The sequence below is a fragment of the Dermochelys coriacea genome, chromosome 21 (assembly GCF_009764565.3).
Source record: "Dermochelys coriacea isolate rDerCor1 chromosome 21, rDerCor1.pri.v4, whole genome shotgun sequence".
NCBI classification, from domain to species: Eukaryota; Metazoa; Chordata; order Testudines; family Dermochelyidae; genus Dermochelys; species Dermochelys coriacea.
The window spans coordinates 18,055,704-18,079,949 of record NC_050088.1 but is presented as its reverse complement, the minus strand read 5'-3'; the positions used below and the strand labels follow the sequence as shown (position 1 = coordinate 18,079,949).

The following is a 24,246-nucleotide window of genomic DNA, read 5'->3' as shown; positions in this document are numbered from 1 at the left end:
TATAGCAATTGATTTAAACGAAAATCAGACAGCACCTTAAGAAGAAATTTAGGGTGCAGTCTGAGAATAATCTTGAGTTTGTGGAAAATCGTAGACTATACCCTGCAATAAGTGCTTGCAACTCAATCACATTATGTGAGAAATGTAATAGCCATAAAAAATGCTGTTTTCAGGGACAAATGCAACAAGGAACAAGAAACCAGTGGTTTGAAAGACCTGTTATTACAACAGTGAGATCCCAAAAGGAGTAGGCTGCTGCCTAAGGGGGGAAATTCTAACAAGTCCTTAAAAAAAATTCACCAAAGGATGAGAAAAAAAGACTGTATAATCCTAAACTGGACAACAATGAGCCAAAGCAGCATTCAAATTGACATGCAGAGAATTAACTGAAAGACCTGAAGTTTCAAGAATATTAGGAATTATCATTTCAATTGAAGAAAGATTGCACTGTGTTTACACACTCAGACTTCAAAGACAGAAGGGACCATCATGATCATCTAGTCTGACCTGCATATTGCGGCCATAGTACCTCAATCACCCACTCCTATAATAAACTAAATCTCTGACTCATCTACTGAAGTCCTCAAATCTTGATTTAAAGACCTCAAGTTACAGAGAATCCACCATTCACTCTAGTGCAAACCAGCAACTGACCCATGCCCCACATTGCAGAGGAAAGCAAAAAAAAAAAAACCCAAAGTCTCTGCCAATCTGACCTGGGGGAAAATTCCTTCCCAACCTCAAATATGCCAATCAGTTATATATATGAACATATAGGCATGACCCACTACACAGACAGCTGGGAAATAATTCTCTGTAGTAACTCAGAACCTTCTTCATATAGTTTCCATCTGCAACCACTGGAAATATTTCCCAATAGCAGTCATGTCTTGGCCACGTGCCATTGTAGGCAATCTCAATCATACTATTACCTCCATAAATTTATCAGGTTCAGTCTTGAAACAAGTTAATGGTTTTTTGACCCACTTCTCCCCTTGGAAGGCTATTCCAGAACTTCACTCCTCCGATGGTTAGAAACCCTTGTCCAATTTCAAACCTTAACTTAATAATGGTCAGTTTATATCCATTTGTCCTTCTGCCAACATTGACCCTTAACTTATATAACTCCTCTCCCTCCCACCCTGGTGTTATCCCTCATATGCATTTATAGAGAACAATCATAATTCCCCTCATCCTTTGTTTTGTTAGGCTAAACGAGCCAAGCCCCTAAGTCTCTTCTCATAAAGTAAGTTCTCCATTCCTTTGATCATCCTAGGAGCCCTTCTCTGTACCTGTTCCAGTTTGAATTCATCTTTCTTAAACATGGGAGACCAGAACTGTACACAGTATTCCAAATGAGGTTTCACAAGTGCCTTGTATAATGGTAATGACAATTCCCTACATCTGCTGGAAATACCTCAGCTGATGCATCTTAGTTTTGCATTAACCTTTTTCATGGCCGCATCACATTGGCGGCTCCTAGTCATCCTATGATTCACCCAAATATTTCTCCTCTGTCTCTTCCAACTCATATGCCCCCACCTTATAGTAAAAATTCTTGTTAATCCCCAAGTGCATGACTTTGCAATATTAGTTTCATCCCATTTCTATAACTCCAGTTTTCAAGGTCATCAAAATCTTGTGTGATATTCCAGTTCCCTTCTGTAATGGCAATATTTCCCAACTTTGTGTCATCTGCAAATTTTATTACCACACTCCCACTTTTTGTGCCAAGGTCATGAATGAAATGTTAAGCAAGATTGGTCCCAGGACTGATCCTTTAGGAACTCCATTTGTAATCTCCCTCCACTCTGACAGTCCACCTTTCGGCATGACCTGTTGCAGTCACCCCTTTAACTGGTTACTTACCTACCTTTCCATTCTCATATTAAATTCCCATTTGACTAATAATATCCCATGTGGAACTGTATCAAATGCTTTACTGAAATCCAGGTAAATTAGAACTACTGCATTTTCTTTGTATAGAAAACTGGTTATCTTCTCAAAGACAGATAAGTCTGGTCTTGCACAATCTATCTTTTGTAAAACCAGGTTGTATTTTATCCCAATTACTGTTTACCTCTATGTCCTTAACAGCTCTCTCTTTCAAAATATTTTCACAGATTCATAGATATTAAGGTCAGAAGGGACCATTATGATTATCTAGTCTGACCTCCTGCACAATGCAAGCCACAGAATCTCACCCACCCACTCCTGCGATAAACCTCTCACCTATGTCTGAGCAATTGAAGTGCTCAAATCATGGTTTAAAGACTTTAAGGAGCAGAGAATCCTCCAGCAAGTGACCCATGCCCCATGCTACAGAGGAAGGTGAAAAACCTCGAGGGCTCCTTCCAATCTGCTCTGCAGGAAAATTTCTTCCCGATCCCAAATATGACGATCAGCTGAACCCTGAGCATGTGGGCAACATTCACCAGCCAGATACCCAGGAAAGAATTCTCTGTAGTAACTCAGATCCCACCCCATCTAACATCCCATCACAGGCCTTGGGCCTATTTACCATGAATATTTAAAGATCAATTAATTGCCAAAATCATATTATCCCATCATACCATCTTCTCCATAAACTTATCAAGTTTAATCTTAAAGCCAGATAGGTCTTTTGCCCCCACTGCTTCCCTTGGAAGGCTATTCCAAAACTTCATTCCTCTGATGGTTAGAAACCTTCGTCTAATTTCAAGTCTAAACTTCCCAATGACCAGTTTATATCCATTTGTTCTTGTGTCCACATTGGTACTGAGCTTAAATAATTTCTTTCCCTCTCCAAAATTTAACCCTCTGATATATTTATAGAGAGCAATCATATCTCCCCTCAACCTTCTTTTGGTTAGGCTAAACAAGCTAGGCTCCTTGAGTCTCCTTTCATAAGACAGGTTTTGCATTCCTCGGATCATCCTAGTAGCCCTTCTCTCTACCTGTTCAAGTTTGAATTCATCCTTCTTGAATATGGGAGACAAGTACTGCACACAGTATTCCAGGTGAGGTCTCACCAGTGCCTTGTATAACGGTACTAAAACCTCCTTATCGCTACTGGAAATACCTCGCCTAATGCATCGCAAGACCGCATTAGCTTTTTCACGGCCATATCATATTGGCTGCTCATAGTCATCCTGTGATCAACCAATTCTCCAAGGTCCTTCTCCTCCTCCGTTACTTCTACTTGATGCGTCCCCAGCTTATCATTAAAATTCTTGTTATTAATCCCTAAATGCATGACCTTACACTTCTCACTATTAAATTTCATCCTATTACTATTACTCCAGTTTACAAGGTCATCCAGATCTTCCTGTATGATATCCTGGTCCTTCTCTGTATTGGCAATACCTCCCAGCTTTGTATCACCCGCAAACTTTATTAGCACACTCCCATTTTTTGTGCCGAGGTCAGTAATAAAAAGGTTAAATAAGATTGGTCCCAAAACCGATCCCTGAGGAACTCCATTAGTAACCTCCCTCCAACCTGACAGTTCGCCTTTCAGTAGGACCCGTTGCAGTCTCCCCTTTAACCAATTCCTTATCCACCTTTTGATGTTCATATTGATCCCCATCTTCTCCAATTTAACTAATAATTCCCCATGTGGCACGGTATCAAACGCCTTACTGAAATCTCGGTAAATTAGATCCACTGCATTTCCTTTCTCTAAAAAATCTGTTACTTTCTCAAAGAAGGAGATCAGGTTGGTTTGGCACAATCTACCTTTTGTAAAATCATGTTGTATTTTGTCCCATTTACCATTGACTTCAATGTCCTTAACCATTTTTCCTTCAAAATTTTTTCCAAGACCTTGCATACTACAGATGTCAAACTAACAGGCTTGTAGTTACCCGGATCACTTTTTTTCCCCTTTCTTAAAAATAGGAACTATGTTAGCTATTCTCCAATCATACGGTACAACCCCTGAGTTTACAGAGTCATTAAAAATTCTTGCTAATGGGCTTGCAATTTCAGGTGCCAATTCCTTTAATATTTGTGGATGAAGATTATCTGGGCCCCCCGATTTAGTCCCATTAAGCTGTTTCAGTTTCACTTCTACCTCAGATATGGTAATATCTACCTCCATATCCTCATTCCCATTTGTCATGCTACCATTATCCCTAAGATCCTCATTAGCCTTATTAAAGACTGAGGCAAAGTATTTGTTTAGATATTGGGTCATGCCTAGATTATCCTTAACCTCCACTCCATCCTCAGTGTTTAGCGGTCCCACTTCTTCTTTCTTTGTTTTCTTCTTATTTATATAGTTCTAGAACCTTTTACTATTGGTTTTAATTCCCTTTGCAAGGACCAACTTTACTCTATTACAGGAGAGGGTGGGTGAGGTTCTGTGGCCTGTGTTGTGCAAGAGGTCAGACTAAATGGTCACGATGCTCCCTTCAAGTCTATAAGCTCTAGAACTCTGATATGAAGCTGGGGTTTTTTTATTATACTGTTTGGCCTTCTCTGAGATGGGCTCCCATTTCAACATTGATGCATACGTGAAAATCAACTTTTCAGGGAGTTATGGGGAGAAAGGAACTTTACAAACTTGTGGTGGATCCTTGCACCAATTGAGAGAATCCAAAACTTGCTGTGGGATCTACAGCAACATGTCCATATTGTGAACCCACAAGGGGTTGCTAAGATAACGCAGATGCAGTCTCACAAATAGAGTTACCAGACTGCATGAAGCAACATGGCCCAACAGGCAAAGACGTGTTCTCACTGCTGACTGATCAGTTCTCACATGTTGTTTAACCTGGATTGAGGCAGAAATGTCTTTACTGCTGTGGAATTTATGAGGGCCCCAAAAAATTCTATTCTTTGAGTTGGAGTTGCCCAAGACTTGTCCTTGTTTATTCTGAGTCCCAGGCTGGTGATCAAGAGTATGATCAATGTCCAATACTTATTTCTGGGGGGAGAGGTGGGAAGAATAATCCTGCACCAAGCAATAATTGAGATATGGCTAAACTAAACTGTTCCTACACCTTAAATGCACTGCAACTACGGCCAGGTATTTTGTAAAAGTCATTGGGTCTGATAAGCCAACAGGCTGCACCCTGTACTGGTAATGCACATTGCCCACTACAAAAATACACATTTTACTGATGTGCCAGATGAATGGAAATATGGAAATAAGCATCTTATAGATTGGGAGCTGTGACCCAGTCAAGAGGATCTAGGACAGAAGTGTGGAAGAGAGGGTTACAATGCAAAATCTGAACTGATGTACCAAAAAAAAAAAAAAAAAAGTGTATTCCTCAGGTATAATATTGGACGCCAGCCTCCTGATTTTGTAGGAATTAGAAATTATCAGTAATAGAATCCCTCCTCCCTTCCCAAGGGGAACCCAACTGAACCTGTTGCTGAAGTAGATTCTTGTGAGAGGGGTCCTGAAGAGGGACAGGAAAGGAGGTTGTGGGGTGGGGACATTCTTAAACTGGATAAAAGAGTCTTTTTTAATTATTTCCAGCACCATCGGTTGCTGGTGATATCCTTCCAGGCTTCCTGTAAGTAATGCAAATGGGTCCCAAAAGTGGTAGAGAAAGATTGATTGACAGCTCTTGATGTAAGCATTAAGTCAACTGCTTGGACAATGAGAATGTTTTAGTATTAGCTATAGGGGAGGTAGAAGAAAGTGTTCTTCTAGGAGGGCACTGCTTCTTCCTAGACTCTGCTAAGGATGATAAAATGGAGCAGCGAATGAGTGTAGCAATTGCCTCTGACAACAGGACTTCTTCCTCTAATACTGGAGCTTAAGAAGGCAGAACAGAGGACAGCACAGCTGCTACTGAAGCAACCCAAATGCACAGTGCCGGTGAATCGAACACCGTTGGTCCCAACGAACTTCAGGGTTCTCTCTTTATGAGACCCAACAGAGACTCGGGGTCATTTTAGAAGCAGATCTCTTTCAAGAGCAAGACAGTGGGGGACATCTCCCTTTTTTTTTTTTTTTTTTTTGGAGTAGTTTTAGTTGTGGACTGATCCCTAAGCTCCTTTCAGAAAAAGTGTTTACTCCCATCTGCCTGAGCAGAGGTTGAGGCCACAGCAGAAATCATTTGTGCTGACAGTTGTCCCGGACTGGGAGGATCCTGATTCCCTTGAGGGTCTGAAGCAGGCTTAACTGATTTCTCTAAGAGAAAAAGTTTTAGCCTGTTTTCCGACTGGCTAAGCGGCAGTTCTGTTTGTTTGTCTTTCCTCCACAGGACAGAAGCAACTTTGTCTGTACAAAGTGCAAGCTGGTCTCCATACTGGAAGAGAAGTTTCAAGGTCTGGAGAAACAAGTATCGACCCTGCGTTGCAGAAGAGAAACTGAAGATTTCCTTGACAGATGTCAGGATATGCTTCTACGGACACAACGTTCTGAAGATTCAGAGCAGGCTGAACAGCGGGGACAGAAGGACGGTGAAGAAATTTGGCAGCATGTGACCTCCAGAAGAAGAAAGGGGAGCGTCCATGTACCAGCAATGCAGATACAGGTAAGCAACCGTTTTCAATTTCTCTCCACAGGTACTAATGCGGAGAGTGGACTAGATGATACATCTGAGGGGAGGGAGCAGAAAGAGACTCCACCAATTGGAAGGCATGAGATGCACTGTCCTAGGGTTGGGGGTTCCATGACCACTGCTCCCAGGAGAAGGAGGCAGGTGATGATGGTCGGGGACTCCCTCCTCAGGGGGACTGAGTCATCTATCTGCCGCCCCAACCGGGAAAACCGAGAAGTCTGCTGCTTGGCAGGAGCTAGGATTCACGATATGACGGAGAGACTGCCGAGACTCATCAAGCCCTCAGATCGCTACCCCTTCCTGCTTCTCCACGTGGGCACCGATGATATTGCCAAGAATGACCTTGAGAGGATCACGGCAGACTACGTGGCTCTGGGAAGAAGGATAAAGGAGTTTGAGGCGCAAGTGGTGTTCTCGTCCATCCTCTCTGTGGAAGGAAAAGGCCTGGGTAGAGACCGTCGAATCGTGGAAATCAACGAATGGCTACGCAGGTGGTGTCGAAGAGAAGGCTTTGGAGTCTTTGACCATGGGATGGTGTTCCAAGAAGGAGGAGTGCTAGGCAGAGAGGGCTCCACCTAACAAAAAGAGGGAAGAGCATCTTCACAAGCAAGCTAGCTAACCTAATGAGGAGGGCTTTAAACTAGGTTCACCGGGGGAAGGAGACCAAAGCCCTAAAGTAAGTGGGGATACTGGGAGGAAGCACGAGCAAGAGAGCGCAAGAGGGGAGGGCTCCTGCCTCATACTGAGAAAGCGGGATGATCAGCAAGTTATCTTAAGTGCCTATATACAAATGCAAGAAGCCTGGGAAACAACCAGGGAGAACTGGAAGTCCTGGCACCGTCAAGGAATTATGATGTGATTGGAATAACCGAGACTTTGTGGGATAACTCACATGACTGGAGTACTGTCATGGATGGATATAAACTGTTCAGGAAGGACAGCCAAGGCAGAAAAGGTGAGGGAGTTGCACTGTATGTAAAAGAGCAGTATGAGTGCTCAGAGCTCCGATATGAAACTGCAGAAAAACCCGAGAGTCTCTGGATTAAGTTTAGAAGTGTGAGCAACAAGGGCGATATCATGGTGGGAGTCTGCTATAGACCACAGAACTAGGGGGATGAGGTGGACGAGGCTTTCTTCCGGCAACTAACGGAAGATACTAGATCGCAGGCCCTGGTTCTCATGGGAGACTTCAATCACCCTGATATCTGCTGGGAGAGCAATACAGCGGTGCACAGGCAATCCAGGAAGTTTTTGGAAAGTGTAGGGGACAATTAACTGGTGCAAATGCTGGAGGAATCAACTAGGGGCAGAGCTCTTCTTGGCCTCCTGCTCACAAACCGGGAAGAATTAGTAGGGGAAGCAAAAGTGGATGGGAACCTGGGAGGCAGTGACAATGAGATGGTAAAGTTCAGGATCCTGACACAAGGAAGAAAGGAGAGCAGCAGAATACGGACTCTGGACTTCAGAAAAGCAGACTGACTCCCTCAGGGAACTGATGGGCAGGATCCCCTGGGAGAATAACATGAGGGGGGAAAGGAGTCCAGGAGAGCTGGCTGTATTTTAAAGAATCCTTATTGAGACTGCAAGAACAAACAATCCCAAAGTGTAGAAAGAATAGTAAATATGGCAGGCGACCAACTTGGCTTAACAGTGAAATCCTTGCTGATCTGAAACACAAAAAAGAAGCTTACAAGAAGTGGAAGACTGGACAAATGACCAGGAAGGAGTATAAAAATATTGCTCAGGCATGCAGGAGTGAAATCAGGAAGGCCAAATCACACCTGGAGTTGCAGCTAGCAAGAGACGTTAAGAGTAACAAGAAGGGTTTCTTCAGGTATGTTAGCAAGAAGAAGAAAGTCAAGGAAAGTGTGGGCCCCTTACTGAATGAGGGAGGCAACCTAGTGACAGAGGATGTGGAAAAAGCTAATGTACTCAATGCTTTTTTTGCCTCTGTCTTCACGAACAAGGTCAGCCCCCGACTGCTGCACTGGGCAGCACAGCATGGGGAGGAGGTGACCAGCCCTCTGTGGAGAAAGAAGTGTTTCGGGACTATTTAGAAAAGCTGGACAAGCACAAGTCCATGAGGCCGGATGCACTGCATCTGAGAGTGCTAAAGGAGTTGGTGGATGTGATTGCAGAGTCATTGGCCATTATCTCTGAAAACTCATGGCAATAGGGGGAGGTCCTGGACGACTGGAAAAAGGCTAATATAGTGCCCACCTTTAAAAAAGGGGAGGAGGAGGATCCGGGGAATGAGTTACCTCGGGAGGTGGTGGAATTTCCTTCCTTTGAGGTTTTTACGGTCAGGCTTGACAAAGCCCTGGCTGGGATGATTTAGCTGGGGATTGGTCCTGCTTTGAGCAGGGGGTTGGACTAGATGACCTCCTGAAATCCCTTCCGACCCTGATACTCTATGAATCTATGAAAAGGATCTGGGGATTACAGTGGACGAGAAGCTGGATATAAGTCAACTGTGTACCCATGTTGCCAAGAAGGCTAACGGCATATTGGGCTGCATTAGTAGGAGCATTGCCAGCAGATCGAGGGAAGTGATTATTCCCCTCTATTCGGCACTGTTGAGGCCACATCTTGAGTATTGCATCCAGTTTTGGGCTCCCCACAACAGAAAGGATATGGACAAATTGGAGAGAGTCCAGCAGAGGGGTAATGAAAACGATTAGGGGGCTGGGGCACATGACTCATGAGGAGAGGCTGAGGGAACTGGGCTTATTTAGTCTGCAGAAGAGAAGAGCGAAGGGGGATTTGATAGCAGCCTTCAACTACCTGAAGGGGAGTTCCAAAGAGGATGGAGCTAGGCTGTTCTCAGTGGCAGCAGATGACAGAACAAGGAGCAATGGTCTCAAGTTGCAGTGTGGGAGGTCTAGGTTGGATATTAGGAAACACTATTTCACTAGGAGGGTGGTGAAGCACTGGAATGGGTTACCTAGGGAGGTGGTGGAATCTCCTTCCTTAGAGGTTTTTAAGGCCTGGCTTGACAAAGCCCTGGCTGGGATGATTTAGTTGGCATTGGTCCTGCTTTGAGCAGGGGGTTGGACTAGATGACCTCTTGAGGTCTCTTCCAATCCTAATCTTCTGTAATTCTAGGATTCTTTGGATTGAGCCTGGTAAGAGACTTCCAGTCCTTACATTTTCCCTAACATTTCCTTCACCCACAAAATAAAGACTATTAGAGGAAGTTTCATTAAGGATCATAGCAGCCCCAAATGACAAAAAGTTTAAAACCCTCAGGAATTTTAAGCACTAAAAAAACAAAACAAAAACAAAAAATCTATCAAGGAAACGATGATGTAACCTAACTACCACAAACTAAACTACTTACAGATAAACTAATATGTGAGTGGCCAAGATGGGACATGGCCAACCAGCTCCATCTCACAGCTTAAAGCAGTGAAAGGAACCGAGGCTTGGTTGGACACACTGCTCCCTTTCATACTTTTAAGAGAAGAGGGAGCTTGAGACTATGCAGGGAGTGGGTGCAACCAACAGATACTGGTGGCTAAAGCATTCCAATCTTTAGCACATGGAGCATATGCATGTTAGACATGGATCACATATAGATAAGCAATCAAAGAAGGCAGCAAAACTTTTCAGAGGGCTACTTTTGATAGAAGAAATTAGTCTTTTTAGATTGAAAAACATACAAATAAGGTCAATAAAATAACAAGAACTTTAACATCCAATGCACATGCTTCTCAAAGAATCTGTGCGTTAGCAATTGCTGCATTAAAATTAGGCTGCTCTTTCAAGAAATATAATTTGGAAGCTGTCAACTTCTAAGATGCACATGTGTCATTTTAAAAGTCTGCTCATATATAATTTTAGTCCTCCAAGACTGCAATACCATTTCCTTTTGTCAAAACTGTGCCAGTCACACACATAGCAGGAATACAGTGTAATACAGAATTACAATAGGTTTCTTTAAACTGAAAAATCATTCAAACACAAGACTTGTATTTTGTAAAACCATGAAATGGAAGTATGCACTCAGAGAGCAAATCAAGACTTACCTCTTCTTCTGGCCTAAGTTTAATTTTCCTATCTCTAACTGGAAAGCCACTGCCAAACTCCTTTGAAGCAATATCAGCCCCATATTCCACTGTGACATCCTCTTCAATGGTGCTCACAAGTCGCCAAAACTCTTTTTCAACCAGCTCTGTGGGAACCATCTGGATATGAAACATGAGAAAGAGAAAATATAAGCCCACACAGAAGGTTGCACTTCTCATGGTGCTTATGGATGTAGAGTAACCAAAAGTACCAAACACATGAGATATATAGAAGTAGTAAATTCAAGGAGGAAGTTCACAAGCTTAAAATATTTTCCCATCACCTCACAGGGACTTTAACTAGAGTCAGAAACATACCCGAGTACCATTGGTTACACCAGGTGTTCACACTCTCTCTTTCTCCTCTCCCACCTCACCCTCTCAATTAACACTTACTTTCTCAACTTCATAGTGGAAGTTACTTATTAGTGCAATTATATAAAACTAAACAAACACAGCAAAATGTTGGTATTCTAAAGCTCAAAAAACTATATCAAATGTTGCCTTTTGCCTTCAGTAATGAGTAACATTTGGGGCAGGAGTTTAAGGAGGAATATATTTTTGGATGGTGGCAGAAACCAGAAATGTGTGGGGCAGAAACCAAAATACTAACAAAAAACAGAAGCCTTTATAAATTAACATAATATTTAAATAAGAGCTTTCCCACTTGGCGATTTGTTCACATTCAAAACTCAGGATTCTTCACCACTCCAAGTTTAATACTTTAATAAGCACAAAAACTGAAATCTGTATTATAGCATCATAGTAAGCACATACATGTACTGGCATGTTAAAATAGTCTGACTTGAATGCATCAGCCATTTCTCCAAATGTGCGAAGCGTGTAGTCTCTTGCTGCTTGTTCAAAACCAAATGCTTCCTGTGGTTTATTACACTCCTGCAAATAAAATATGGTTATTTCTACCAATAGTTAAAAATAAGACATTTTGCACTTTAGTGCTTTTCAAACATAGACCTTAAAGTACTTTACAAAGATGGATCGGTATAATCCCCATTTTACAAACGGGAAAACTGGGGCACTTGATTGAAATGACTCACCCAGGATCACACAGGTAGCCACTGGAAGAGTCAGAAATAGAACCCATCATGCCTATCAGCTCTGAGCTTAATCCACCACACCACCACAATATTTGTTTGTGAATCAGCATGAATCACTGGTGAGATCAGCATAGCTAGATTACGGTAAATTCTGCTTCCTCTGCTATAGCAAAGCAGAAAACACCACAAAACTTGTCTACGTTGAAAACCCCAATGACATAGTGGTAAAATTTAATTATGTAAAAAGCTATCTAAAAGCCAAAGCATTCTTTCTCAGTGGTTTTAATACTACTAAGGTAGATCAAATTTGGGGCCCAGCATATGTTGTAATGTCTAACAATCTGAAATGTATCCGGTCCTTGTTTCAGTTTCACCTTCTACCACCCATTTTACAGGACTATTTTCATCATAATAAATTGAAATTCTGAAGTTCTGATCATTAGAAGCCAGGAGAGAACAGAAAGACGTTTCAGCCTGATTTCTCAGTTTACCTGAGCCAGACACTGGGGACACCTCCAGTCCCCTTTGGGAACATCATGAAGGGGTGGAATTAAACAAAAAGTATGGTAACTGTCATCACAGCCATCACACAACAGGAGACGGTCTTCATCATTACCACTGCCACATAAGAGACATACATACAAATCCACCTGTAACAAGAAATTACCAAAGTGGGAATTTAAGTGCTTTAAGCAGTTCATGGCAAGAGATCATTTTGGTAACTAAGTCATTTGTCACATTTACCAGTGTTTATTTTTATTTTCTTTCCATAAAAGATCAGAGACAGTGAATATTAACTTTGTTCTCCTTTGTGGTAGGAAGTATAGAGAGGTAGCCGTGTTAGTCTGTATCCACAAAAACAACAAGGAGTCCAGTGGCACCTTAAAGACTAACAGATTTATTTGGGCATAAGCTTTCATGGGTAAAAAACCCACTTCTTCAGATGTGCACCACCATTTATTTATGCCCAAATAAATCTGTTAGTCTTTAAGATGCCACTGGACTCCTCGTTGTTTTTGTAGCAGAATTTACATAAATCCCTTTGAAATTAAGAAATCACCACCAAAAGTGTTGAAGCCTGGCCAATTTGTTTTGCTAAATAAAGAGACTCAATTTTGTTCTTAGTACTGCTCTTTACTTTCAGACTGGTCTGTGCGCAGACACTTCAACATCCTGAGGCCAACTGCCTGGAGCAGCCACCAGAAAACAGGGGAATTCTGGTTCTGGGAGCATCCCCCTTCTTCCTCAGAGTTAGTGGACTGTACCCGAGCCCTTCACCAGGAAGGCACCAGCTTTCTAAGCAGAGCCATTTGCTTTTGGAGGGGGCAGGCCTTCAGTGCTGTGTCATGAGAGCTCCACCCATATCATCTAGGAGATCCACAGAAGGGGGAGCAGGTACTCCAGAGATTCGCAGGAGCACCTGAAGGAGAGTAGAGGGGAGTTTTTTGGAGATAGAGGAAGGAGAGCAATGAAGTCTGGTGAACAGAAGCAGGAACTTAGATAGTGGTAGGAAAAAAATGTTACTATTTAAGGCCTTGCTTAAACAGGGGACAACAGCAGTATTGCTGCAAGACAATGGAGGACAGAACAGGACTCCCAGTGCCCTTTATTTTGTGCCTCTAGAGTCTGGTGCAATCCTGTCTTCCAGTAACTGCGCATTCCTCCCCCTCAGGCCTAGTAAAACGGTATGTGTGTGAGAAGGATCCAGGCAGTGGGAAGAACTGAAAGGGCCTGTATATTGTCTTCTCCACTAGTAAAAGTCTCACTTTCCTTTACTTTTTAGGAGAAGTATCTGCTATGTTGAACCAAGTAGAGCATCTGAGTTAGAGTTCAAACAGTGGAATAAGAGGTGGGTCTGCTAGAAAGCCGGGTGCCAAAACTCTTATTACATCTTCTTTCTAACTGGTACACCTACCAAGGGAAAGATCAGCAGATCAACCCATATCCAGAGTGAGGAAGCCCTGAGAAGAACCACGTTTCTTTTGACTGTTCTATCAGAATTGCTATTTTAAGGTAGTACAGTGGGGAAGGATAGAAATTATTTCAGTTGAAACAGGGTGAAATGAAATTACTTTGTTATTTCCTGCTTATGACATGAAATCCTGATGGTACCTGTGTCGAGGAATTCAGGAAACTCCCATTCCCACTACCTATGCTATATACTATGCGCCCAGCTCTAATCCAGGACTGTCTGCAATTAAGAATTAAGTGCCAGAAGGGCAGGGAGTACTCACTGCATTAGTGCTTTTTTTAGAGCGCCCTTTTGATTTCTCTCTCTCCGAGTCTCTTTGTTCTTTTTTCTCAGCAGGTTCTCGTTTCACTGTGCCAGGCATTTCCTTCTCTGATACAGGAAAAGAAAATTAGACTATTACTGGGTTTAACAAATATTTCACAGCATAAGCAGTATTTGAAGCATGTGTTATCATATCATTATATACATTTGGAGGGGATCTTTTTATGAGTGAATCTGTTCCTATTGAGATATGGCTACTGCAATGGCTATGCTCGTCTTTAGGTCTCTGTGCAAAGACTGCCAATGGTGCCAGATTTTGTGGGGGTTGTGTAATATGGACACAAAGGACACCAAACATATTTTCATGTAACTTTAGGCAGCACTTGAACTCCTACCTGGAAAGGCTGGTATTATCAGGATAAAACAAGCATGGGATCATAAACAAATGCAGGCCGCTCCAAACATATGGTTTATTTAGCACTGATATTTTAAATAGTTTCAGTGACCCCCTCCCCCAAAAAAAATGAAATTTCAGGTTCATAGACATGGTTGGATTATTCTTTAATGGGACATTTCACTGAGGCAGAAAAACAACACTATAAATGTCCTATGATGATTTTCATACTTTATTTTCTTGCAACGGCAACTGCCCCAAGAAAATATCACAAAAAAAACAAATAGGTACCAAAAGGAGTCTCTGAGAAAGGAAGCTCTTCATATTGCTTTCTAACAACCCCACCCCCACCTCCATTTTGTTTCATCCCCCATTGACCCACTTACCATTTGCAGGTGTACATCCCATTCTGCGCCTCAAATTATGAGTTTTGGCTTCTGGGGTTTCATCTGACTCCATTTTAATATTAGTAGCCTTAAAAAATAAATGGTCATATTCAGTAATTGAACATCTTACTCAAACCTCAACTCTTTGGTTCTGAATGTTATATTTGTAACCCAGATACTCTTCATTACAAACTACATTGTTCAGAGGTAAAGAAGACTTACTTACCTATAGCTGAAATAGATCATCAGTACAGACCCACACTCTCAACATATACCTGCCCACTCGAAAGACCAGAACCTTCTGAAAAACTGATCCTTGGAGACCATGTGGCCTCTGCCAAAAGCTGTGTAATGCTCCGTTGAAAGGCCACCAGTAGGGCCCTCATCATCAGTTCCTTCCACCTCCTCAACGGCTGTTTAGGCTCTGAATAAGTGGGGATGAAGGGTGTGGAGTATTCATCTGAATCAATAACCTATCTGAAAAACTTATGCTACAAGCAAGTAACTCTTCTTAGTCCTTCCAGTACTATCACTACAGATCTCCACTCTTGGGAGAATCAAGAAGGCTAACATCTAAAAGACTGAAGGACCACTCTACTGAAACAGGCCTCCAACCTCACACGACATCAAGAAAGCAATGCTGCATGGAAAGGTGCACTAAGCTCCAAGTAAAAGCTCTGCAAATCTCCAAGATGAGCGCATTTCTATGGCAGGCCCTGGAGGTGGCCTTGAACCTGTTTAGAAAACACCCCAATATCCCAAAAGACTAGTATGACTATTAAGTCCAAAATCCACTTTTGGATACACATCTCAATCCACTTGGATAAACACCAAGAGGAGATGGGTTAATGGTATTAGGCTCAGAGAACAAGCTACAGTCAGTCTGGGAAGCATTCAATGATTTTGTCCTATTAAGGTTTCAGAGTAGCAGCCGTGTTAGTCTGTATTCGCAAAAAGAAAAGGAGTACTTGTGGCACCTTAGAGACTAACAAATTTATTAGAGCATAAGCTTTCGTGAGCTACAGCTCACTTCATCGGATGCATCAAAATGCATCCGATGAAGTGAGCTGTAGCTCACGAAAGCTTATGCTCTAATAAATTTGTTAGTCTCTAAGGTGCCAAAAGTACTCCTTTTCTTTTTGTCCTATTAAGATAAGAGATCTTTTAGTATGTAAAGTTTGTAACCTGGCTTCCCTTAGAAAAGAGAATATGGCTAGGGAAAAAGACAGGCAAATTTATTGTGTGAATCAGATGAGTTAGACTAGTCTCAGGGAATAAAAGTTTAGCATGGGAATGCATTACTACCTTATTCTTACAGGAGACGAGACATTACAGGTTATCCAACAATCCTGCTATTGCCAGACATTTCATGAATACTCTCCAGGCCATGGAGTCCAAAGGGCAGAACCTTCTACTGATAATGGTTGAGTATCTCTGTGAATCACAGGTGCTTCCTGTGGGGGCCTGGTGACTATCTATATGGAAGTATGTATCCTGTAAGGTTAGAGACTGAAACAAGTCTTGGGCTCAAAAAAGGAATAATGGAAGCAAGAGTTACTATCCTAAACCTCAGATGGTGTATGTATTTTATGAGTCTTCTCAGGTCTAGGGTAGGATGAAGACCCCCTTTCTTCTTCAGAATGAGGGGAAGCCTCTGCCCCTGAACTCTACTTAAACATCCTCTATGGCTCCTAGATGACGCAAAGTGGCCAGTCTCTTGTGAGAAGGGTCTCTACATACGAACATAAGAATGACCATACTGGGTCAGACCAAAAGTCCATCTAGCCCAGTATCCTGTCAAGTGATTCTCACATTCCCAGCTTCTGGCAAACAGAGGCAACCCAACAGACTTAGTTGGGGTTGGTCCTGCTTTGAGTAGGGGGTTGGACAACCACCTGAGTTCTCTTCCAACCCTAATCTTCTATGATTCTATGACACCATCCTTGCCCATCTTGGCTAATTGCCACCGATGGACCTATCCGTTCTGAACTTATCTATTTCTTTTTTTAACCCTGTGTGACAAGGTCGGGCCAGATGGCTACAGGAGAGTAACAGAAGGCAGATATATTAGCCACAGGTTAAGTAGGTCCCTTTTCCTTGGGTAAGGTAACAGGGAAGGTTCCAGAACAATCAGGAACCTTCTGGAGACAATTAAGACAGACAGGCTGATTAGAACACCTGCAGCCGGTCAAGAAGCTGCTAGAATCAATTAAGGCAGGCTAATCAGGGCACCTGGGTTTAAAAAGGAGCTCACTTCAGTTTGTGGTGTGCTTGCGAGGAGCTGGGAGCAAGAGGCACAAGAAGCTGAGAGTGAGAAGGCGTACTACTGGAAGACTGAGAAGTACAAGCATCATCAGACATCAGGAGGGAGGCCCTGTGGTGAGAATAAAAAAGGTGTTGGGAGGAGGCCATGGGGAAGTAGCCCAGTGAGTTGTAGCTGTCACACAGCTGTTGAAGGAGCCACTGTAGACAGCTGCAATCCACAGGGCCCTGGGCTGGAACCCGGAGTAGAGGGTGGGCCCCATCCCTCCAACTCCCTACTTGATACCGGAGGAGTTGAACTGGACTGTGGGTTCCAGCAGAGGGGAAGGTCTCTGGCCTGTTCCCCGATCCATTAGGTGGATCAGCAGAGACTGCGGGGATTGTTCTTCTTCCTTTCCCCATGCTGCCCAGTGATGAGGCTAACTGAGCGAACAGCAGGTTTGAGCCATGAAAGTGGCCAAACTGAGGGCTGCCGTGAAACTCTGAGGTGAGAAAATCCGCCAATAAGTGCAGGACCCACCAAGGCAGAGGAGGACACCCTGATCATCTCTCTGATGTCATGCAGAAGCTTAAACAGGAAGGCAGCCATCCTGTTCTACTGCTGCACTAAGACACACAAGTTGGGATGAGCATAGAAATATTTAAACCCCATAGGAGGGGCCTCCACTGCTTCGTTAATCACTTAACAGGGTGGTGGAGTCTGCCATAGGCCTTAGCTGGGTCAAAATAACTGATTTTTTTTTTTAAGTAAAATTTTAAATTAAATTAAAAACATCAGATTTTTTTTTATTTAAATTGGATTTTTTGGATAAAATGCTTTTTGAGGAAAACACCCATCTAAAGATAGTTTTATTTAAGCTACATTATAGCTCAAAGATATCTCATCATGGAATAGGGATTACAAATTCTAATTCTATAGTATAAGACAATATATTCATGTAATGTTTAAGAAAAGTTTTGTAAATGAGTTCCAATAGTTCATGGATTAGGGACCCAATTTTATGGGGTTCCACAGGCTTCTGTATAGCTTAATTAGGTTAATCTTTCTACCTACCCAATGGGACTCAGTGCTCAATCTAGAAGATACCATCAGATGCTTAGTTTTAGCAGTTCTCAAACTGTGGATTTGTGTCTCTAGAGGTAACATGCTTGTTATCAGCAAAAATGTTTTTAAATAAAATCAATCAATAAATAGAGGTGAGAAATACAGACCTCAACCCAATTGTCCCTCTGCAAATTTGTGTACACAGAGTCAATCCCTTATTTCTTTAAAAGTGCAAAGTTTCAAAAAGTTCAATGAAGAGAAGAATGTTGGGGGCAGAATAGATCTGAACAAGGAGAAGAAGTCTGGAGATAAATGTGAGAAGTGAGGGACATATGCTTGTTTTGTTAAAATATTATATTTTTGCTGTTGAAGAAAAAAATCCAGACTACTTAACAATTTAAATGTCCGTCTGGTGATGTTCTCCTCCTAATACTGCATGGCAAGAAAATCCTCCAAATACTAATGATTAGCCTGTTGAATTGGAGATAGTTCACCTCCCAATGACTTCATAAATATCTGCTTCAACTGCCTTTGGTAAATGAAATAACCAAACAATCATTCATTCATTTTCTGACATAGCTGTAAAATTAATCTGAAAAGTTTTCAAAATAAATCACTGTTTAAAAATGTATGTGTGTACCTTCTAAAAATGAAACCTACATCTACCTCTCAGTTGTGAAGAATATGTATTAAGGTTATAACAGCCAACAAGAATGCACTTTTATATGAAAGCCATGATTAAATCAAGTCTTCCTGACTCGTGATTTAACTCAAATGCACCCTGGTTGAGGAGTCTCATTTATGAGGAAGCCAATCCTAGCTGGACTAGAGGCTGACAAGGTGTCAAAAATCTTGTGGGATTTCTCCAACATGACCAGTATCTCTCTCCAGAATCTCATCAATCCTCACCAGATGCTCCTGGAGTGACTCAGGAAAGCAAAGGCAAGGAGTGAGTTCCAACTGGCAAGAAATGTTAGAGACAAGACAAAGGGGTTCTACAAATATGTGAGACAAAAAAAGAAAGATCAGGGATGATGTGGCTGCTCAAAGGAGGTGGTGAGCTGATAATGGAAAATAGTAAGAAGGCAGAGCTGCTTAATGCCTACTTTGCTGTAATCTTCACACAAAAAACAACATGTGACTGGACAACTAGCAAAGTTATCAAAGACAATAAAGGAGAAGATTGGGATAAGTAAAGAATACGTCAGAGATCTTATGACTAATTTGAATTAATTCAAATCAGCGGGGCATGATGCTGTTCACACAGGCGTACTGAAAGAACTAGCTGAAGAAATCTCAGAGCCACTGACAATAATATTTGCAAACTCATGGATGATAGGAGAGGTCCCAGAAGACTGGAGAAGGGCTAGCATAGTGCCCATATTTAAAAAGGGGGGAAAGGAAGAGCCAGGGAACCACAGAACAGTCAGCCTGACTTTGGTACCTGGGAAGCTACTAGAGCAATGTGTAAAACATTCAATTTGTGAATGCCTGAAGGATGAAGGGGTGATCACTGGCAGCCAACATGGATTTACCAAAAACAAATCATACCATCCCAGCTTGATTTCCTTCTTTAACAACGTAACTGGTTTGGTGGATAGGGGGAAATGCAGTGGACATAATATACCTGGACTCCAGCAAGTCTTTTGACACAGTCCTACATGACATTTTCATAAGTAGGCAGTAGAAACGTGGGTTTGGTAGAACTACCATTAAGTGGATACATAAGTGCTTAAACAAACAAACTATTAATGGAATGACGTCAGATTGAAGGGAGGTCTTAAGGGGGGTCCCATAGGGATCTCTTCTGGATGCAGGTTATTTAACATTTTCATTAATGACCTGGATGCAGGAACAGAGAGCACACTGATCAAGTTTGGAGATGTCACAAAGCTGGAAGGGCTGCAAATACTCTGGAGGATAGAGCTAAAATGAAAAGGGACCTTGATAAATTGGAGAACTGGGCTATAGACAACAAAATGAAATTCAACTAAGACAAATCTCAGGTGCTGCACTTATGGAAGAAAAACCCAATGCACAAATACAAAACGGAAGATAACTGGCTTGGCAGCAGCACTGCTGAGAAGGATCTGAGAGCTGTAGTAAATCCGAACCTCAGCATGAGTCAACAATGCAATGCTATTGGGGGGGAAAAAAGCAAATGCAATTTTGGGTTGCATTAACAGAGGCATAATATGCAAGTCACAGGAGGTGATAGTACTGCTTCACTTGCCGCTGATTAGGCCTCAGCTGGAGTGCTGGGTCCAATTTTGGTTGCCAATGCATAGAAGTATTAGAGAAACTGGAAATGATCCAGAGGTGAGCAACAAAAATGATCAAAGGGATAGAATGCAAGCCATATGAGCAAAGGCTGAAGGAACTGGGTATGTTTTATCAGGAAAAGAGGCGATTGAGGGGGGACATGATGGCAATCTTCAAATACTTGATAGGTTGCCATAAGAAAGATGGAGAAAAATTGTTCTCTCTTGCCACAGAGAGCAGGACAAGAGGCAATAGGTTCAAAGTACTGCATAGCAGAGTTAGATTAAATCTCTGGAAAAACTTCTTAACTGTAAGAGCAGTAGGGCAATGGAACAAACTGCATAAGGAAGCTGTGAAATCTCCTTCACTGGAAGTTTTCAAAAAGAGGCTAGATAGCCATCTGGTTGGATGGTTCAGACACAAGAAATCCTGCATCTTGGATGGTTCTATGATTCTATGACTTAGTCATCCAACACCAATACCAGTGCCCAGGATATTGCTTTGTCAGGTGATGAAGAAAGGTCCTTTTGTGGTGATATAAGAGGCTGTTTGTTGCTCTGGTCCCAGAACTGGTGCCTACTGGTATTGTGTCTTGCTGGTCTGGACAGAATCACTGATGGAAAGAAAGACCTCCTCTGAGTGTGGTGGAGATACTGAGATGGTGGATCCCTCTATCCCCATAGGGCCACAGCAGCATACTGTAGGAAGACTGCTGGCTTTTTTGGCACTCCTGACAACCACTGACATCAGGAGAGGATTCCCTGTTCTAACACAGGGGGAACATATGCCCCACGATTGAGAGGAACAGATCTCCTCTAGGGCAGCAGTAGTGTATATTGCACTCTTCGTAACAGAGTCTGTACCAGTACCAGGAAGTGCTTTGGCACCAGTGACTGTCTTGATTGTCCCAATGGCACGTTCTCCACAATAAGTATCAACACAAAGGGATGGTGCCATCAAAGCCAAGGAAGTCTGTTCCTGTGTTGTAGGCTGCTCTTTATCAACCCGCCTTGGTGCCACATCCTTCTTGGCAGTTTCATCTCTGGAAGCTTTAGATGGTCTGTCCCTGTGGGAGGACACTGAGCTTCACCTGGAGTCTCTGCCTCCATGCTTGAAGCTGCCCCTCTTGGTGCAAGAAGTGTTGGTGCCAGCTTTGGTGCACATAATGTTGGGGTTGGCTTTTGTGCTAGGGGTGTCTGTGCCTGGTATTTTCTCAGTACTGCCTTCTCCACGCGGTTCTTCAGTGTTGCTTATCTGTTAGACATGACACTGTCTCAGGCTGATTTTTCCACTAACAGAATCTTAGAGCTCATTTCCTCGGGGTCTAATAAGACCGTCACGTATTGCTCCAAGAGAGGGGGCTTTATGCTTGGATCTTGTGACTTACACATTATTGTGGAGACTGACAGACATACTGAGCCCCATAAACGTGAGTGCTACACAAAGAAGAGACACCTATTGTGTCCATCTTTTGGGGGATTTAGTTCATGGCAGGATGGACAGGGCTAGAAGCCTACAGTTTTAAAGTCTGCTATGATAAGTAGCCCTATAGATTGGGGGGAGGGGCACAGAGAGGGTCTAACCATCAATACTCAAGTCTAAACAGGTTAATATAGATCATGGTGGTCATATGTCAAAGAATCAGAAAAGTTCTGAAGGTGTACTGATTTTTTTAGAAGATTTAACCAAAACTAAGAACTAGCAGATTGGAGACACTGTAATGGGTGGTAAAAGGAAACTGGGAGAAAGTCTCAGCCACCATGGCCTTTATGCCTTCATATGGAATCCCAGAGCACAACACAAGTTGAAGGACAATGCTATTACAGGAGTGGAGTAAACTATACGAACCCTGATAAATGTAATCTTTTGAGTTGGTATGAACTGCACATTTTTCCGGTTTATTCTCACGACCAGAGGGTGAAACAGGGCACGTTTTACTGATTCATAAATTTTAAAGGCAAGATCATTTAGTCTCAACTTTAGCCGAAGAGAGTCCATCGAATTTCACTTTAATTTCTACACTGGCGAGATTATGCTTTTCTTCTCCTGGTAAGAGAACAATATCAAGACCACGAATTTGTGGTTGAACAAGAGCATGCCTTAAGACAGCAAGTCTCAATTTAAAGACTCAAAAAAAAAAATCACAGCTTTCTTTGGTAATCTGTTCCAGTAGTTCATTACTCTCGCTTATTTTCAACTTGAATTTTCTTACTTCAACTCCCAGAAATCGGATCTTGTTATGCCTTTTTTTGCCAGTTTAAATAAATACATATCTTCACCTATGAAGATACTCTTAGACATGACCAAGTCATCTCTGAATCAACTCTTTGATAAATCTCAGAGTAGCTGCCATGTTAGTCTGTATCCCCAAAAAGAACAGAAGTACTTGTGGCATCTCAGAGACTAAAATTTATTTGAGCATAAGCTTTCGTGGGCTAAAACCCACTTCATCGGATGCATGCAGTGGAAAATACAGCAGGAAGACATTATATATATATATATAGATAGATAGACAGATAGATAGATATAGTGACAAAGTTCCTCCTCTACCCTGGTGCGTCTTGCACTTATTGGCGGATTTGCTTGCCTTGGAGCTTCAGAGCAGCCCTCAGCTTGGCCGTTTTTCTGAACCCACAGTCCAGGTTGACTCCTCCTGTGTCTGACCAGGAGTTGGGAGAATTTGGGGGGAACCCGGGCCCACCCTCTACTCCGGGTTCCAGCCCAGGGCCCTGTGGAATGCAGCTGTCTAGAGTGCCTCCTGGAACAGCTGTGCGACAGCTACAGCTCCCTGAGCTACTTCTCTATGGCCTCCTCCCAACACCTTCTTTATCCTCATCATAGGATCTTCCTCCTGGTGTCTGATAATGCTTACACCTCAGTCCTCGAACAGTATGCATTCTCACTCTCAGCTCCTAGTGCCTCTTGCTCCAAGCTCCTTACACGTGCACCACAAACTGAAGTGAACTCCTTTTTAAAACCCAGGTGCCCTGATTAGCCTGCCTTAATTGATTCTAGCAGCTTCTTGATTGGCTGCAGGTGTTCTAATCAGCCTGTCTTAATAGTCTCCAGAAGGTTCCTGATTGTTCTGGAACCTTCCCTGTTACCTTACCCAGGGAAAAGGACCTACTTAGCCTGGGGCTAATATATCTGCCTTCTATGACTCTCCTGTAGCCAGCTGGCCCGATCCTGTTACTATATATATGTGTGTGTATATATGGCCCCCTCTTGATTATCACTACAAAAGGTTTCTTTTTTCTCTCCTGCTGGTAATAGCTCACCTTAACTGATCACTCTCGTTATAGTGGGTATGATAACACTCATTGTGTGTGTGTGTGGGTGTGTGTGTTCCTACCATATTTTCCACTGCATGCATCCGATGAAGTGGGTTTTAGCCCATGAAAGCTTATGCTCAAATAAATTTGTTAGTCTCTAAGGTGCCACAAATACTCCTGTTCTCTTTGATAAAGACATCAATCCCAAGCAAGATAATATTGTGGCTGATATGGGACTCAATTAATAGACAATTAAAGGAGGGTAATATAACTAATGCCAATCAACATGGGATTATGAAAACATATCCTGTCAAACAAACTGGATATCTTTTGTGATGAGATCACACATCTGGTTGCTAAAGGTGTTGACATAATATACTCATTGTGAGAACCTGCAGAGCTAGAATCTGGGACCATTGGGGTTCTGGGCTGCTGATGCCTCCACATCACTACTGGAGGCTTAGGCCAGGCTTGCATGGGAAGACCCTGCAAAGGAAAGCTCAGCAGGAAGTACTGCCCAGCAGGGTCTGAGTGGCAGCCCCTCACAGCCCACTCACTGACCAATACCAGTATATAAACCAGGAATCCATGATGGGGAGCTGTCTTGAGTGACAACACAGCTGCCTGATTCTACTCCAGACCTGCTTGCGATAGTCCCTAAACTCTGGCTTCTGACCCTGGTTTGTCCTAGACTTCATTATTCAACTGCAGTCTGTAATTTGGCACTGACCCAGACTTCCTACTATCCTGACTCAGTTTGACAT

At 42.6% G+C, this 24,246-nt stretch overlaps 1 protein-coding gene across 9 annotated transcripts in view; it reads right to left on the bottom strand.

Moving 5' to 3' along the window:
* The window catches only part of KDM5B (lysine demethylase 5B), a 204,053-nt gene that overhangs the window by 106,982 nt on the left and 72,825 nt on the right, over window positions 1–24,246 (bottom strand). For all 9 annotated transcript variants that reach the window (XM_043500701.1, XM_043500706.1, XM_038379466.2 and 6 more), the window contains 5 exons: window positions 14,642–14,729; window positions 13,863–13,969; window positions 12,120–12,278; window positions 11,348–11,467; window positions 10,532–10,690 (listed from right to left, as the gene is read on the bottom strand). In XM_043500701.1, coding sequence (XP_043356636.1) covers window positions 10,532–10,690; window positions 11,348–11,467; window positions 12,120–12,278; window positions 13,863–13,969; window positions 14,642–14,729 — 633 coding nt within the window. The remainder of the gene's footprint in view (window positions 1–10,531; window positions 10,691–11,347; window positions 11,468–12,119; window positions 12,279–13,862; window positions 13,970–14,641; window positions 14,730–24,246) is intronic.